Source organism: Anoplopoma fimbria, chromosome 14, assembly GCF_027596085.1.
Source record: "Anoplopoma fimbria isolate UVic2021 breed Golden Eagle Sablefish chromosome 14, Afim_UVic_2022, whole genome shotgun sequence".
NCBI classification, from domain to species: domain Eukaryota; kingdom Metazoa; phylum Chordata; class Actinopteri; order Perciformes; family Anoplopomatidae; genus Anoplopoma; species Anoplopoma fimbria.
This window is the reverse complement of record NC_072462.1, coordinates 10,786,434-10,805,017: the sequence shown is the minus strand read 5'-3', so window position 1 is coordinate 10,805,017 and position 18,584 is coordinate 10,786,434. Positions and strand designations below refer to the sequence as shown.

Genomic DNA, 18,584 nt, shown 5'->3' with positions numbered 1-18,584 from the left:
TCAAAAGAACAGCTCATGGTTATTAATATTACTGGCTGCAGCAACTTGAGAGCTAATATATCACTCTAGAGCACATGTTACTGGTTGCAAGTGTAAAGTTATAACAAATTCCGTTAATTAAAACAGAAACTCGTCACATTCTGTTGTTATTCTTTTTATCGGGAAATCAATGTTAAACGCCAATAGGCTAAAGAGACACAACAGAAACACAAACACCGCAATCATATAATACATATATTGTCTGTGTTCGATGTCATGCGTGTGTGGTTATTTATACAACAAATGAACAAAACAATAATGATCCGTGATCAAGTCCAAAGTGAACCAGAGTCTCGCAATGCCGCAGTGGGCCTGTTTCCGTGATTGTCTTTACCAAATCTCTGATCGTAAAAAAGTAACAGTCGGCCTGTTTCCGTGATTGTCTTTACCATGTATCCAGTTTAACAGTCTCTGATCGTAATCCAAAGAAGTAAACAGTCCGTCTCCAAATCAAAAACAGCAATCCATTGCGCAGTAAAAAAAAGAAAAAGGGAGGAAACCAGGAACAAAATCACCGCTTTCACACATTGCTCACCAGATCCCGAGCTGAGTAAATCCTTCCGAATTCTGGTACTCCTATATATCTTACACATGTCTCACTTTGTGGATCGGTCCAGAGAAAGCAGTTGGTGGAATGTATTAAATAAACATACATATAAACAAAAGATCGCTATAACAACTGGCATTTGCTGTCTAAATCGTATTGATATTCTAACTTAGCTTGCCGCCACTTCCTCATTCAAACTCCCCCGTCTTGTGCGTTCACCTCTCTCTACAACCCAGGTGCGTACCTATTTAAAGGGATAGGCCTACACATAAGGAGGCTAAGTGATCGCTAAAAATACTGTCCCATACGTATTTTAGTCAGTGGGATAATATACCGTAAACATAGCATATGGCCAGACAATGTATTATTTCCAGCTCTCATATGTCAACTGCCTATGAGCCTATATGGCTCTTTTCCAGCCTCTATGTTTGATAACAGACACTCATTATTATGTGAACATCACATAGTGACTCTGCTCTTTTGTCGACACTTGATTTATGCTTTGCTCTTTTTTCATACTTGACTGTTTGTCTTCATGGTATTGGCTTTATGGGCTCGTGATATGAAAGTGGAGCTGATTGAAATGAGGGATCACTGGAGACACACGCAGAGTTGTGCATAGTTTATTGCAAGTTTGGATTACATACAGACTATAAAAAAATAATCTTAATCAGAAAGCATATATATACACAGAATACCTGGTACATACTGTATCTGCACACTAATGCAGTGACTGATATTTTCCAACAGACCAGGAAACCTTTGGTGGGTAGAGGGAATAACTGAGTTGTACACACTGAACTGTTGGCTAACTGATTTTACATAGACCACCTGCAGGGAAATTGTATTCATAAATGTTTTTCTAAATCCTGTCTGCATTCGAAGGGTTTATTTGATTTCACATTGTCCAAGACGTGGGGGCAGGTCTTGTTAAGTTGGTGCTGGTAATTATGGTTCAAGAAGCGCAGAGCTCCAATCAGGCTGTGGTTTGCCTAGCTTAGCGTAAAGATCTGAAATAGGAGGGAAACACAAAACTGGGGGAGATCCGTACTCAAGTTTTTTTTCTTTTGAAGAACAACCGATGACCATCCGCACCTCTTTGCTCTGGCTATAGAGTGGGTAGTCAGATACGGTTGGTTATCACAGGTTTTGGTGTGTGCAATACAACAACGGAGAGAAAACTAGTTAATCAGTGAGCTCTAGAGGTGTAAGTGGGGGATTTTTTAAAACTTTGGACAGAGTCAGACCAACTGTTTCCCCCTGCTTCTAGTCTTTATGCTAAGCTAGGCTAACAATGTCCTGTTTTTTCAGTGGAGAGTTTTTGTGTCCCATTATGGTTTCAAGCTAGAAAAAAAAGGTATGTCGGAAACACAGATGGCTTTTGGAGCATAAAATTGTTGAATGTATAGTCGTGACACAAAATATCAAGAACAAGGATCTTCAGTGCCAAGAAATTTGTAATTTAGGATAATATAACAGCGGCCCCTTCAATGGTTGATCAAGATATAGTGAAGAAGATCCAAGGGGCTGTTTTTGCTCAGTGGGAATACTTACCTGTAACTTTACATCTCACTTTTAAGAACTATCAAGCAATATAGAGTCAATCCAGTTCAAGAACATGCATAGTGTATTCAGTGATAAAGGTAGCTGGAATGTCTGCTATTTAGACTGAAGAAAAGTTGACCGAGTGAAATTTGCTTGGCATGTTGATCTTTATACTTTGTTCTCAAACTAAGTGGTCAGAAGACTTACAACCCATGGTTTTACTAACTATGTCAAATCCAAATAGCAGATGCTATTAACAAGCAAATGGACTTGGAAAGGAGATTATCCTGGCAAATTAGATAAATTTACCGCAATTCTCTGCAAAATGCTATTAAAATAAATAACCACTTTTCTCTCCTGTAGAATTGATCACAGTATATTTTAGACATAGATAATATAAGCACCAATAATACATTGGAAGTACCAGCCATACCTATACCTGTAGGATGAATAAAATGAAAATAAATTCTGCATGGATCTTTTGCAATTTGAGCTACAATGTGAATATAAGGCCACCAACAGGAAAAAGGCAAAGACTGAGGATCAAATCAAGGATTTGTGCTTTGTGTGATATAGAAATAAAACCCTCTGTTGTTTGTCCAGTAAATATGTTCAGTTTCCAGTGACCAAAGTGTTAATGGAAGGTGTTTGCATTGGGTCTTATCATCATGGTCACTTTCTTCAGAGAATAAGCTCCTCCTCTGAACTCGGCCCAGTACACCCCGTCCTGGTAACGGCTGCGGTAGTGCCCACCACGGTACCACACGCCATTTAGGTTGGAGTGAGCACAGGCGTTATACCACCATCCTCCCTTCTGGTAGTGGGCGCAGTTACCTGGAGACACAAGGAATCAAATCAAACCTATTTTCTAGTGAGCTAGTCTTCCTCTGGTTCAGGGGTTAGGGTAATGATTGATAATTAATCATTGAGTAACGGATCACCCTGCTTTTTTTTTTTTTTTTTTATATATAAAAATCCTGCATAATTGTCTACGTTTTCTGTCTTCATTAGGTCTGTAACAGTAAAGCTCTCGGCATGCTACAGTCAGCAACCCGCCCACGCTCTCTTCTTCGGTTGAGTGTGTGTGCATCAATTAATGTGTACATGCTTGCGCCAGTCATGCTCTTTTCCACTTTAGTTGTCATTGTTCTACAAATGTTTTAACAAATCTACAGCAACACACGGGAAGACAGTATGAGAAGAAGAAAGCAAGAGCAGAAAGTGTCGTATCAACTTGTCAATGTGGGTAATAACTCAATCATGGATACAGCCCGTAATGTTTAACTGAGTCTCGCACAGCCAGACCCATGTCCAACCAATCACAAGTGTCTTAAGTTGCTTAGCACAGGATGCAGTGACGGTGCCTTTGCTCAATAGATAGGAACGGGAGGAGAGTGCTGCGTGAGATACCCAATGGCAGATTTGTACCCTTAGTCTTTCAGGTGACTTAGACTAAGTGTCCTTGCCCTCATTCAAAGACAGGAGTGCATATACAGTATGTGGCTGAAACGACTATGGAGACTGTTTGACGTATTGAATCAGATACCAAAATGTGAGTCCTATTTAGCAAATGAAAGCCCACCAACAGATATTAATTGCCTTCTCTAGCGCTGCATTCCACTCACCTGTGTAGACGTCATGGTCTCTGTCCAGTGTGGTGAACTGCTTGCCGTTGTGCCAGGTGAGAGAGTCTCCGGCACTGCCGTGGTACCGGCCCACTCGTAGCCTGTAGAAGTCGTCCTCAGGCTCAACACGGAAGCTGGCGTACTCCGCAAAGGTCTTGCGACCGCTCCAATCTTCTAAAGTCACCAGCAGCTTGTAGTTGCCCTGGTTGGTCAGCCAGTAGATGTTCTCCAGGCCCAACCAGTATTCGCCATCAATGTTTCCAAACCCTTGCTGTGAAAGGAGACAGAAATTGAATTAGTCAGCAGTAATCTATTCCTACTGTTCCTAATACATGATTTAACATCTGCAAGAAAGAAGCCGTTTCTCCTCCCCTTGGATACATCCGTGGCCTTCCAACAACAAACTGCCCATGTTTTCCAAGTATCTGTGAAAGACTGGTTTGATGTCGGAGTGAGAGGCAGAGAGCAATGGCATAATGGCAGGACATGTTTTAGATCCTCTCCACCAGAGCTCAGTGTGGCTGTATCACTGGTTTCAATTGCATCACACATGGGTTCAATCAGGAGGGAGACCTCCTCCCTGCCAAATGTGAGCGTGTAATTGGCTTTAAATGCCTTGTTGACTCATTGAGGGTGAGTTGGGGATTGATTGGGTTGGGGGACAACTTGGAACCATATTAGAATGTCCTCACTTTCGGACGCAGGATGTTAATCTTTGGCAATTCAATGTTTCACCTTGTGCAACAGTATTTGCGTAACATCGGGTATCCACCGGCAGTAACTGGGAAACACAGCATGGTTATGAAGTCCTTGGATCACTCCACTCGCTGCAACAATGAGATCATGCTTGTTTCATTTGAGTAGAGTTCAGCTCTGCTGTTGTGATCTCATAGATTTGATTTTGTTGGGTTGTTCTAACGATAACTCACATCTTACACAACAAAATGGATTTGCCAAACACTTTGTCTTGCAATACAGACTAAACATTATTCTAGTCTTCTGTTTTTCCACATTTATTGTTGGTATATTGTAGTATAATACACATGTATTTTCATACTTAGTTTTCCAATTCCTGTTTGAACAAATTGCATTTTTTATGAAGTGACACTGGTATTACTAGTATAATGTTTAGTTGGAACAGATGAACTTATCCTTATACTGGTCTTGGATTTCTTTTGCATAACCCTTTCAAAATTCCCCAACCAATAGAATGCCAGGTGTAGACCAATGAAATGATCGCTACCTCCCATCCCCTGTACATTTTTCTTTTACTTGAAAAGCTACTCTTTCCTTTTGTTGGTGTGCTAGAGGGGAACAAACAGTTATGCTTGTCAGTGGAACAAGTTACAGATAAAAGCATAGGTAGCCACTGCATATGCCATTTAGAATCTGCTTATGCCGGTGGGGAGAAGCGCCAGTCAAAGCAACACATTCTGTGTTTTATGACCACTGCAGCATGCTACTAAAATAGTCAACAGGAATACCACTGACAATGAATAATGTTATATACCATGGCTACCAGACCTATAATCACAAAAATATAGCGGAACACCACAGAGCTAACGTTGAAGTTTAATTGTAAGCTTGAAAGAGAACTTCAGGATATTTAGTAGCTACTACTGGATGTATTAAGGAGGGTGGGCAGACCGCGGTAGTTACCGGTTACCTCAATTGCCTCAGTTAAGCTAGCACTACATAACTGATGGCTCACTCTCAGTGAGCAGCTGTCAACAAGCAGGATTGTAATGGTAGCCAGCGTATTATAGTAAAAAAAAAGGTAAGGGCGCTAGTGGACTCTCAATCTCAAATCCAATAGTTTGGAGGAGCAGGTCAAAGATTTACCGCCCGTCAGGTACGCTTTAAGAAGTTAAGCGAATGCACCTGCACCGAGGCAGGAATAATAACGCTGAACAACACTACAGCTGGGATTCGATTAGTTAGAGAATTTTCACAGGGTTATTGAACAAAACAATCCAAGAGCAGGCGGGAAATCTGGGCAAGCCATAATGTATCTCAGTGCAAGTGTACAGTTTGAGCAGAAGCACATGCAGGGGCTTTTTGAGTGTGAGGACAGGGTATTGATTGAAAGCATTACAAAATCAATGCGTAATGCTCCCAAATTAAAAGAGCACACTCAAAAAAATTACATAGACATGTGAATTACAATTATAATGAATAATAATTATGTACAGACGTTGATGGTTCTCCGATGATGAATCCTCATGACATTGTTGATTCTTTGATTTTTCTGCACCATAAGGTTGACTTTTGTGAGTTTTCTGGGTCAAATGTCTCTACAACTATTGAATGGATTATTGTGACATTTGATTCACACATCAGTTTTCCCCCAGGATACATTATAACAACTTTGTTGATCTTCAGTCTTGTCATCTAGCACCATATTCAGGTCAAATTTGTATTTTTTCCCCCAATAAATTGGTTTCTGACCAAATAGTAAATAAACTAATGATATTCCATTAGCCTCAGCTGTACTTTGTGTTTTTGTGCTATGTCGAAGTATGGAAAATGCAGTACCAGCTGGTGTGTAGTACCCTGATAGTGTACTCGGGTGAAGAAGTGAGAGTTGAACACTAGTCACCCTCACCCTCAAGAGTCACCATCATGGCTACTAAGTGGAAAGGGAGAAACCACCAAACTGGTGAAAACGGCGGAGATGGTGGCGTATTGTTCACCTCCTGTGAAACGGGGCACATTATAATTTTTATTTAGTTTAAATACGACTGTCTAGCTGTGAAGCAGGCGGATATTTTGGCGGGCGATAATCACGGTGTTTATCTGAATTGAGACACAGTACTACTCTAGTCTAGTTTAGGGAAATTATTCTGAGCCTGTAAGCCCTAAAATATGACATCTTTCTGCTGTCTAGAAGGCATATGGGACCTTGTGATTTCTAAGTTTAGATCCTCATTACCTTGTAGGTCTCCCAGTTTCTAAAGAAGTTCACAGAGCCATCCTGACGTCTCTGAATGACAGTCCAGCCACCAGGGTCATGTCTCTGCTCACACCAAACCTGCATGAGTTGGTTGCTGTTGTCTGGTTTCAGGAGGTACATGCTGCTGGTGGTGTATCCGGCCTCCAGAGCCTCTAGACAGTCTTTGAAAGGACCTGCAGGAGACACGGAATGCTGACTAACAGAGCTGTATACTGCATATTGATTTACAAAGGCTTTCATGACTGGAATTCATTTTTCCCGACATGCTATGGTCATCAACATTATAATTCCAACAATCTGTGCAAGTAACAGACACGGCAACATCAAAAAGAATGGTAGAACGTGTGGTCGAAGGGCTCCAGGAAAAGAGAAGTCACTGTTGACCATGAGTTATATGTGCCAAATATGACAAAGGCTTTCCAGTGTCTGTGATGCTGGCTGCAGTAAATATAACATTTCTTAGTAACCTAAGAAACATAAACTAAGGACATCACATGGAAACGGCACACTTAAATGGCTATACTCGACTCAAATTGCATCACACCATTGAGTACAGTACAGTAGTTCCTGGTGTCATTTGTCCACCTTGGAGTCTTAGAAAGCTCTATGTTTTGCAGCATTACTGTAGGACTTCAGTGCGTGTGTGTGTTTGAGAAGAGTAAAGTCACTAAAGTGAGGCACAAATCAGAGTGAGGATATGGACTTTTGTACACTTAATACCACATGGCCATTATTTATGATTCAGAATTCTTTTTACTGGAAAAGTCTTGAAGACTACAAACTAATTCAGTTTTTTTGGGGGCTTTGCATGTCTATTTGATGCTTTGGCTTTGCACTGTTGCCTGACATCAAGAAGAAGTGTTTGGGGTAGCTAGGGCTTTTCTGTATGGAGTTTGTGTTCTCCTCTGGCCTCTGTGGGGTTTCTCCAAGTGCACTGGCTTAATCAGACAGTCCAAAGAATGCGGGTTAGGGTTAATTGGCGACATTGGCTAAATATCAGCTGGGATCAAGTCCAGCCCCAGCCTCGACAAGCAAGTATAGGTAATAGCAAGTTGTCAGTATGGTCCAATATGACCAATTCAGACTAAATTTTCCAAAACAAGGTTGACAGCCACTCGTCAAATCTAATCATCTTTTCTTCCTTTAAAACAAAAAGTGTGTGTGTGTGTGTGTGTGTGTGTGTGTGTGTGTGTGTGTGTGTGTGTGTGTGTGTGTGTGTGTGTGTGTGTGTGTGTGTGTGTGTGTGTGTGTGTGTGTGTGTGTGTGTGTGTGTGTGCTTTTACTGAATATGACTTACAGTGCATTCAACCTTGTGGATGCAACCAGAAAAAGTGGAAGAATAATGCAAATGGGTCAAATGCGTAACTGTTTACCAGAGGGAACTCAAATTCACTCCGATCATTTTAATAAAAGCAAACTCATAAAATCGCTTTTAACAACAACAATTGACTTTTGCCAGGCACTGATCTTCTGCCTGTGCAAATCTATTTCTACCTTTTTATTGAAAAAAACTTGCAACACCTGAAAATGTCATCGCTGCCAGTAGAGCTGCCTAGACCTCAGAGGACAACATGAATGTTTCTGGGTGGGCATATACTTACCAGAGGGCTCGCTGGTAAAGCTGTATGACACACTTGGCATTGTGGTGAGCGGATGTGGTAAAGCTTTGGCATTCTGGTCATTCTGTATCTCATTGGTCATGGGGTTGTTGGTGTGGCGGGTGTAGGTGGGTGGATGGAAGGGTCTGTATCCTCCAGGAGACAATGCTGGCATCTGCAGAGGAGGCTGAGGGATCACAGGAGCCTGTGGACGGGCAGGGCGGCTCCTCTCCTGCACCGCAGTATACCGGTATCCTCCCCGCTTACAGTGCTCCTCCAGCTGCACCAGCAGAGTGCTCTGGTTGTTAGCGATCGCCGACAGATGCCGGTACTTATGTTCCAGGTCGCTGTAGCGCGAAGCTAGCCTCCCCATCTCGTGTGTGTGGTTGAGCATGCGGGTCTCCAGCTGTGACGCCTCGAGAGCATTGTCTCGTTTGCGTATAATCTCGTGCAGCAGCTGCATGTAGAGCTGCGTTACTCTGGAGTTCATGTTGCGGCTCTCTTTGCGCAGTAGCTTGACTTCGTTGACTATCCCCCCGTCCACCTCCACCAGCTGCTGCAGCGCTTCAATTTGCCGCCGTTGCTTCTGCAGCTCGCCGTTGAGCAGCTCCAGCTCCTGCTTATTGACCCGGTTCTCCAGCAGGGCCTCGGGCTCCTTGGAGTTCACACAGATTGCCCCGTTGTTTTTCTGTTGAGGGACAACAAAGGTGTAGGAACATTTGTCTGTTTGGGAAGCGCTGTGGTCAACCGCGGCACGTTTTTGCCGCTTCGGCGCATAGATGAACTCTCTCTCCAAGATCTCCTCGCTGTCCTCGATTTCCTGAGTGTCTCCCTGGATAGAGGACTTGGGTCCAGAGAGCAACAGGAGCACCAGCAAAACCACCACAGGGAGAATCATAGTCCTGCTGCACCCGACCCAAGATGATTTCTGAAAGAGAGGGGGAAGGGATTATCAGTAAATGTCTATTCTCTCACATCATTCACTGAAGTAATACTGCCATCGTCCGATTATCTCCCTGGACAATTATTAAAATCAACATTCTGCATTTTTACGATTTTCAAAAGCTCATTGCTGAAAAATATACATTCAAATATGTGCTACTTTGGCTCTGATGCAGCCTCCTCTCTCTGTCTGAAGTCACCACTCTGTAGCTTCGCTCAGTGTCTGGCCCACTGCAGTATCTGATTGGTTATTCCTCACAAGTAATAGCCTTACTCAATATATATAATAACTCTACTCAAGAAGTATGCTGTTGCGGAAGTTTCAACCAGAGATGTGACCCATGACCAGACCAGATAATCAGAGTTTATAAAGATATTTCATACACCAGGCATAAATGCGGACCTGCCCATGCCCATTACACCCGTCAGGTTCCTATGAGACAGCTGCCACTCTGTTTGTCACTGGTAGAAGAGAATTCATTGAGTTCATACACATCACTGATAATATACATCCAAGACTGTGAGAAGGTGTCAGCATAGGAATCATTTCCCTGTCTTCCTTTTTTAAGATAAAGTTCAAATGGTCTCTTCTGACGCATTCAATTAAACCTCAGCAACCTCAACTTCAGTCATGTGTTGTCAATTGTCAAATGGTTTTAAGATTCCTGCTATCCTGTTTGGACAACTACAGTTAAAACATTGCAGATTGTGGATTCAAAGTTTGGTGATGGAGTTTGTATTATTCAACATTTTGAGTCAAAATTGTAATTTCTACCACAGATGTTAATGTCGATTTTCGGTGTCCTTGATTATTAATAATCTGTATCCGTATCGGATTAAGAAGGCCGTGAGCAGTTTTGCCTAACAGCAACTCCCCCGAACAGCACTGCACTGGTCTTTACTAAAGATACGACTAGATGATGGATTGCTCAAGCAAACGTGTTCCTTGTTTCCAGTCTTGGCTTAAAGCATTTCTAATGGCTGGCTGTTATCATGTTTTGATGATGATTCTGTCAGTCTTGGCGGAAAAGACTCTATCACAGCATCGGAATGTTCAGTGACACAAAACACAGAGAGGGGAGGCTGCCCTGACAATATCACTTTTTTCTTTGTTGGAAAGGCTAGTTACAACATCATAACACTTTATGATGCCCAGTCAAACATTTTTCCCATAATACAACAGGGAAACCTTTCCACATGAGCATGTGTTAAATCTTAGCTCCTGATCTACAGGAAGCCACTTCCCATGGCCCACAAACTATCTATGTGTCATTCCCCTGCTCTTTATAGATCATGAATGATCTGTGACTTTTTTTTATCTTGTATTACTTTTTCATCAGTGGGTTTGGAGACTGGCCCTGTTTCTGTCTCTGACCCTGAGCCAGTCTCTCTGAAGTGGAATTTTAATACGATGTACTACAAAATGGACGCAGACAGCAAGGCAGAAAGGAGATCTGTTTTTACAACTTTAGTTGTCTGCTTTGATATATGCTCTTTTAAATTTGGGGTTCTGGAGTAGAGCTGAAGCCATTAGTCAATTAAACGACTGTGGCTCAGAAGGTAGAGCAGATCGCCCCAAAAGGCTCCCGTAGGCTTTGCCATTGGGGTGAGAATGGGTATGAATGTTAGTTAGCAGGGCAGGTGGCACCTTGCATCGTAGCGGCTGTCATCAGTGTATGAATGGGTGAATGATGACATGTAGTGTTAAAGCTCTTTGAGTGGTCGAAAGACTAGAAAGACTCTTTACAAGAACAAGACCATTTGATCAACAGATCAAAATGCCTGCTAAACTTAGGAGTTCTTTTAGTATTTTACATAACATCTATGTTGGTTTGGCAAATTGTGGAGTAAAATAATGAAACAAGAAATAATATGCATCCACAGCTTACCCTGGCTATGTTGACAGGTACATTGCTTCTCTATTGCCTCAGTTTCAAGTGAAACGAAGAAAAACAAATATTCCTACCATTGGTTTAAGGTGGAGACTTGGCGATTTGTCAAAGCAGGCACCTACTTTGGTTGGGCAGCGTTCCCTCTCCATTTAACAAATTCAACTTGTGTGACATGTACAGTATGGAGTTGTGAAAATGGAAAGTGGAAGAACATGATTGGGAACTCTTACTACTGAAAGAATTAATTGTGGGAGGTGTGAATTTCACTGAGGCTAATCCAAGCTTCTCTGCGTTCTGTGTGCATTTTATTGTTTCCATAAGACCCTTTGTTGAGTGGCAGCGTTGTTAATGCATGTGGTGGTAATGATGTATGTGCCAGCTGTGGTAGAATCTGTAGATCGGCCATTTTTTTCCACTTCATTTCTAAGCTGTGCCCTCCTGGAGAATGTTCCACCTTTTTCTTAATCATGACCCAGTGTTTTGTGATGAATCAGCTCCGTTGTTCTGTTCTCTGTGTTTTATCATACTCAGGGAGGATAGGGATAATTTGGTTATCCTTATTTCGCAGATTGAATTGTCAGAACACATGTTAAATGGACTCCAGAACTGCACTCAATCTCTCTTGTGCGTGGTTCTGAGGAGCACTGCAACGTTGTATATCTGCCACAGTGCTCTAACGAAGATGAATTGTTCATTTCCTGCGCTCTGCGGAACATGACATAAAGTAATCCATCCCAGGCCCAGAGGAAATGAGCAGGAAGGCAATCATACATTTCAACTTCTTGATGTCGTTTTTTTTCTCTGTTTAAGTGCGGTTTTATTAATGAATGCTGAAATGTAACTTTGTCAGTGAGGCTGACGCAAAGTGTGCTTACACTACACAGTCTCAGTTGTGCAGTTCCCGCAGTTCGGGAAATGTGTACAGGGGAGACGAATTGTCCGCGTTTTTCGTGTCGCTTGGATCTACTTTTTCTCGGGGATGTCATTATGATAAAAATCAAAGGTAGGTTTTGGCAACAACCTATTAGTCAAGTTTTGTAAATACATCATGGTTGGGCTCAATATAAGTATGCACGGTAAGGTTTAGGTAACAAAACCACAACCATAATACCACAACGCGGTGTCCAATACCGGTCTCCTGCTTGAAAGTCCTGTGTTTGTTGTTAAAAATGCGGAACGTTAACTTTGTCACTAGTTGTCCACATTTTTTGTTTTGCTTGGAACAACTTTTTTCAGGACATTATATTAAAAATGAAAGTTACGTTAACGAAAAAAACCCCTCTATTTAAAGTTAGATTCAGGCAACAAATCTTCGTAATAAGGTTTTGGAAAACTGCCACGAACATTAGGTTTGGTCAACAAAACCACATCCATAATAGCACAATGCGGTGTCGAACAACAGCTCTCGCGGTTGGAGGTCCTGCCACCTGCTCTGACAGCTGCTCCACCACTAAAAATAAAAAAAACAGACAATTCGTGTCCCTGTAAACAAAACCAAGATTGCATTTCTTGACAATTTCACACCCTGCCTTATTGATGGGCTGGCTCACACATTCACAATACTTCATTGGCAAATATGTGTGTGCATGTGTTTATCAGTGGGCATAACAAAACTAGGGCTGCACGGTGGTGTAGTGGTTAGCACTGTCGCCGGGTTCAATTCCCGGGCTGGACAACCTTCTGTGTGGAGTTTGCATGTTCTCCCCGTGTCAGCGTGGGTTCTCTCCGGGTTCTCCGGCTTCCTCCCACAGTCCAAAGACATGCAGCTAAGGTGCATTGAAGACTCTAAATTGCCCGTAGGTGTGGATGTGAGTGTGAATGGTTGTTTGTCTCTATATGTCAGCCCTGCGACAGACTGGCGACCTGTCCAGGGTGAACCCTGCCTTCGCCCATTGACAGCTGAGATCGGCTCCAGCGACCCTTAACTGGATAAGCAGGTTACGGAAGATGGATGGATGGATAACAAAACTAGATGCATTACAAAATGAAGGTCTTTGCAGAGATGACATTGAAGCCTTCCATGGCTACAATGTGTCTTCAGGTATCTGTCAGACGTTTTTGTCACTGGGAAATGCAGCATGGACCCCCGTAAAACCAGTTCAGACCCAGATCACCATCTGTCAACTTCTAAAAACAAAAAAGGTGTCAGTGGACACTTAAACTACCACATGGAGAACAAACACAGCTCTCGGTGGTAGACGTTGCAGTCGCTCAGCGGCAACAAAAGTGATAAATGAATTTGTCACGCAGGCTTTATTCCTCCACGTCCCCCTGCTTCTCTCTTCTTCTATCTTTGTCACGCGTCTGTTTCTGGCCCTCGTCCTTTTCACACCCAGCAGGAACAGCTGCCGGGGTGCTACCACCCGTCACCGCCCGCAAACACACGTCGGTGTCTGGACACAAAGTCATGACACGCCTGTGGAGCTTGTCAAAGCAAAGGGGGGGAGGGGGGAGTTGGATGAAGTGTTGAAGCTGCCTAAAGAGCAACTTAAAGAAGAGAGTAGTTGGTTAGTAAATAGACCCAGTGTCTAGCTGAGGCTGACTGAGTTTAAGCTGGAGAGCTGTCCTTTCATTAGTGTCTGACTAATGTCCTCCTGCTCTGCCAAAGGGTTTATTCAGCCTCTGATTTGTGGTGTGTTGCACATTAACCAGTCATAACATCAGCTTTCTCCCGACTGTAACGTGGCTTACTTTGAGTCTTTACATAATCACATGGTTATACATGTCAGCTTACCGACCTCATCGTTAGGATGATTGTTGTTTCTTTTCAGAAAAAGGAGCTGTTCAGCCCATCATGCCAAGTCATGAGTGGACCAGAGGTGTTAGTTTTGATTGAAGGCTGTCCTGGGATATACTAAATATCCCAGCAGTTCCGCGTAAACAAATGACGCATCCCTTGAGTCGTTTTTTTAAAGGAACATAAAGGTTCCTCTGTGGAGTTTTTGACCTCAAGTGGCGCAATGGAGCGTTTTTTTCAGTTTTTTCTTTTTTTACATGTAAATTCCGGTGTTGTATGCCTTATGCACACAGGTGTGGACGCCCGTACACTAGCGCACTCGTAACCCATAAGGCTGATGCTAATTGTTTCACATTAATCTTATGTGTCCTCACGCAAAGGTCACTATGATACCTTACAAAAAGTTTTCCTATACTTACAGCGGGTAAAATAAGTATTGAACACGTCACCATTTTTCTCAGTAAATATATTTCTAAAGGTGCTCTTGACATGACATTTTCACCAGATGTCGGTAACAACCCAAGTAATCCATATATCCAAACAAATAAATTCAGAAATTAGGTTATGTGTAATAAAATGGAATGACACAGGGAAAAAGTATTGAACACATGAAGAAAAGGAGGTGCAAAAAGGCATGGAAAGCCAAGATACCAGCTGAAATCTATCAGTAATTAGAAAGCAGTCCTGCCCCTTGTCAGTGCAAATTAATATCAGCTGGTTCAGTCCCAACTGATGGCCTATAAAAAGGTGTCACATTACCTCACATCTCATGATGGGTAAAAGCAAAGAGCTCTCTCAAGACCTTCGCAACCTTATTGTTGCAAAACATACTGATGGCATTGGTTACAGAAGGATTTCTAAACTTCTGAATGTTCCAGTGAGCACTGTTGGGGCCATAATACGGAAGTGGAAAGAACGCCATTTCACCATAAACCGGCCACGACCAGGTTCTCCTCGCAAGATTTTTGACAGAGGAGTGAAAATAACCAGAAGAGTTGTCCAAGAGCCAAGGACCACTTGTGGAGAACTTCAGAAAGACCTGGAATTAGCAGGTACAATTGTTTCAAAGAAAACAATAAGTAATGCACATAAGTAATTGCTGAAGAAAAAGCATGTTGAAGCTCGTTTAAAGTTTGCTGCACAACATTTAGACAAGCCTGTGAAATACTGGGAGAATATAGTCTGGTCAGATGAGACCAAAATTGAACTCTTTGGATGCCATAATACACACCATGTTTGGAGGTCAAATGGCACTGCACATCACCCCAAAAACACCATACCAACAGTGAAGTTTGGAGGTGGGAACATCATGGTGTGGGGCTGTTTTTCAGCATACGGCACTGGCAAGCTTCATATAATTGAAGGAAGGATGAATGGAAAAATGTACAGAGACATTCTTGATAAAAATCTGCTGCCATCTACCAGGATGATGAAGATGAAACGAGGGTGGACATTTCAGCAAGACAATGATTCCAAACACACAGCCAAGGAAACTCTCAATTGGTTTCAGAGAAGGAAAATAAAGCTGCTAGAATGGCCCAGCCAATCACCTGACTTGAACCCAATAGAAAAACTATGGAAAGAACTAAAGATCAGAGTTCATAGAAAAGGCCCACGGAACCTTCAAGATTTGAAGACTGTTTGTGTGGAAGAATGGGCCAAAATCACACCTGAGCAAAGTTTCTCCATACAGGAAGCGTCTTGAAGCTGCCATTACCAACAAAGGTTTTTGTACGAAGTATTAAATAACTTTCAGTAGGCGTGTTCAATACTTTTTCCCTGTGTCATTCAATTTTATTACACATCACCTAATTTCTGAACTTATTTGTTTGGTTATTTTTGTATGTATGGATTACTTGGGTTGTTACCAACATCTGGTGAAAATTTCATGTCAATAGCACCTTTAGAAATATATTTACTGAGAAAAATGGTGACGTGTTCAATACTTATTTTACCCGCTGTATACAAAATTCCCTTGCTGTGTTTAGGCAACAAAATTGCATGATTAGGTAAATGTGTTAAGTTTGTGGTCTGGTTTAGAATCACTGCCGAAGTAGTGTTACTTAAGTGCAGATGTTACGTGACAAATAGGTCAACATTGACTTCTGGTTTGACACATGACACAAACAGCAGTCCCCTGGGTGAAAGTCCTGTTGTTTTTTTTATTCACACAGACTTTGTTACTCTTTAAACTACGTCACCTGTCGAATTATATTAAATGAAATTTAGCTTGTTATTTTTCATGGGTAAAGCTACAAACGGTGTATGAGAACAGCCTGCATTACTTCACTGATCTTCAGTCACATCACAGTCTACAAACACAGCCATGCACCTGCGAAGGCAGGGAAAAGGTTGACAGCTAGTAAAACATGGATTTAAGTCAATACAGCGAACATGTTAGCAAACAGTGACCTCTTTCCGCATTCAGCAGACACAGAGCAACATTATCCGTCATTAGGAGTGGTGTTTGTTTCCACATGATGAATCTAATTCCATTATTCACTCGCTTATAACTCTGTTTTGGCCTCCACCGACTCCTGAGGGCAATTAGCTGCTAAATGCTCCCCTATGTTCACTAGTTAGTCCCTAAATGTGTGTCTGTCTAGTGCTGAGAAAGTAGTGCACAAAGGGTTTTAGAGCTTTTTCACTGACAACTAGAGAGTTTATGAAAATTATTGATTTTGGTGGAGTGACCAAGATGCATACTGAGCAGGTCATGTTCCAGTGCAAACATCAGCTTAAGTCAGCTTTCTCTTGTGGCAACGCAGTCACCAGAGAACATCGTGGGATTGTTTCTTTCTGCAAACCAGGACAAGGTGAATGTGAACCACAAATCTGTTTCACATCAGCCTCAACAACTTAACAACCATAAAAATGTAACTAGCCTAAATAAACAACAGCCCCAGCAGACTTTCTTAAGTTATGTAACGTAACAAGCGTGACACCGTTATGTAACACTCTCAAAGTTTACTTTGGGTCTCTTAGGGACACGAACAGCAGTCTCCTGGGTAAAAGGGTGGAGGTGAGCAGAGGGGTTTTCAGTTTACCGCTCTGGAACTTTTAAAGCTCTGGAAAGATTTTATGAATATGAATTATACCTTGCTGTTAATATCCTTCAATGCACAAGGTGGAATTGCTCATTTTTCACAACTATGAAATAATAAGCAGCAGACAGTCCCAGAACATGTCAACTAACTAACTAACTGTTACTTTTGTCACACAGTGAGTTCATGGGGAGCTTCAGTTGATTAAGCTGTAACAGTTTCACAAAAAAGGGCAGGAAAAAGGAGCTGTATTTAACATTCAGAGCATTAATATGGCAGCAAACTACTGGTATGAATGTGAAGATATAGTGGAGTAACGTCACTGCAGCAGCTTAGCGTCCACCCTTCAGTTCCCTTTTCAAGAAAATACTGTTGGCTCCATACGCACTTTCTCCATAGTTTGCACCGTTAGCGCTGCTGTTAGCACCGCTAGCTGTGAGCACCGCTAGCTGTGAGCCACCGGCTCGCTGCCAACATGTTGAGAGACGAGATGTTGCGAGGCAACAAAATGCTCTGTTCACTAGATGTTCAAAATTAGATTCTGCTGAATCAGATTGTTTGAATTTATTTTATTGAAATGAAAGAGTTTCTATTCAAGCCTTATTTTCAGTTATGGTTTTGTATTTTGTTTTAATCCTATGAAATCAGGAGTGTGGAGGAAAGATGCACGGAGGAGTGGTTGAAGTGGACTTGCATCAAGGTTTGCATTGTGAATTAGTCGTAGGTCTATAAAACACAGAGCAAGCAGTGTCACCTTAACACATTAGCCAAAAAATGCATTTGACCAAAATCAAATGCATGCTGGGAAGTAAACTAACAAGGTTTCAATATTCCCAAACAAGTTAATTTGGTGAGAAAAGTGAATGAAGTCTGGAGCTCCACATCAGTGAAACAACTGGCTCCACAAAACCACTTGACGCACTCTTACAGAACAAAGTGTGTATTTCTGTGGACTTTCTGCTCCTGTCTATAAATACGAAGACAGTAAAATAGCAAATCTTTGTTTAAACCCTCAGAACTTTAACTGTCCAGCAATATCAAATGTGCCAGACTGACAAAAAATCCATAAGGAACTTCGGTTTTAATATTTTTTTATACAGTTATAAGCATACTGTCTGAGAGGATTAAGTGAATTTAAACATCCTTAAAGGGGATCATAGGAAATAAAACAATGTGTTAAGGGTAAATACGATGTGTCAATGTTGGTACAGAAGGTACAGAGCACAATCCAGCGTTCACCGTGTTGCATATAAAACAATGTCAGATAATTGCCCCACTCACCTGCACTTGTCTCTGTTTCATTAAACCCCCTCTCTGCTCAGTCTCCCCTCATTTCCTCTGTGTTCGTCCGTTATTTTCCTCACAGGAACTTCCTCATAATATTCCCTTTACCTGCTGACAGAATCGATTCTCTGTGAAGACCGTAAGCAAAGTGTCCGGCTGTGATGACGTGTTTTTAAAAAGTCCCCACGTGTCCAATCAAGCAGCAGCAACAAAACGCTCTCCTGTTGTAGCTCACTTCATCTGCAGCAGAGCATTTCTCTCCACCTTTAACACATCTCCTGTCTCTCAGTTAGAATCTGCGTCTCGTCCTCCCAGAGACTCGACCTCCCTCCGTCTTCTTGCCATCACAAGTGAGACACTTCTTTTTTTCTTTTTTTC

General features: G+C 42.0%; 2 protein-coding genes across 3 annotated transcripts in view; one reads left to right on the top strand and one right to left on the bottom strand.

Annotated features, from left to right (window-relative positions):
• Window positions 1–18,584, top strand: part of LOC129102102 (ras-specific guanine nucleotide-releasing factor RalGPS1-like) — an 85,744-nt gene that overhangs the window by 28,267 nt on the left and 38,893 nt on the right. The window lies entirely within an intron of this gene.
• LOC129102103 (angiopoietin-related protein 2-like) lies at window positions 1,194–18,543 on the bottom strand. Of its 2 annotated transcripts, none has more exons than XM_054612070.1 (5): window positions 18,204–18,543; window positions 8,311–9,235; window positions 6,689–6,882; window positions 3,757–4,027; window positions 1,194–2,965 (listed from the first exon to the last, which is right to left on the bottom strand). In XM_054612070.1, exons 1-5 carry the CDS (start codon window positions 18,222–18,224, stop codon window positions 2,766–2,768), a joined length of 1,611 nt encoding a protein of 536 aa, XP_054468045.1. In that variant the 5' UTR covers window positions 18,225–18,543; the 3' UTR covers window positions 1,194–2,765. The 2 variants fall into 2 exon arrangements, with proteins under 2 accessions (XP_054468045.1, XP_054468047.1); XM_054612072.1 differs by having other exon boundaries at window positions 18,315–18,543.

What these genes read in the sequence shown, in the direction of transcription:
- LOC129102103 (XM_054612070.1), bottom strand. Translation starts at nt 18,224, where the DNA reads ATGAAACAGAGACAAGTGCAG. An exon ending in CTTTACCAGCGAGCCCTCTG is followed by an intron (nt 6,883 to 8,310) that starts GTAAGTATATGC and finishes TGTCTCCTGCAG; the next exon opens with GTCCTTTCAAAGACTGTCTA. An exon ending in AGACCATGACGTCTACACAG is followed by an intron (nt 2,966 to 3,756) that starts GTGAGTGGAATG and finishes TTGTGTCTCCAG; the next exon opens with GTAACTGCGCCCACTACCAG.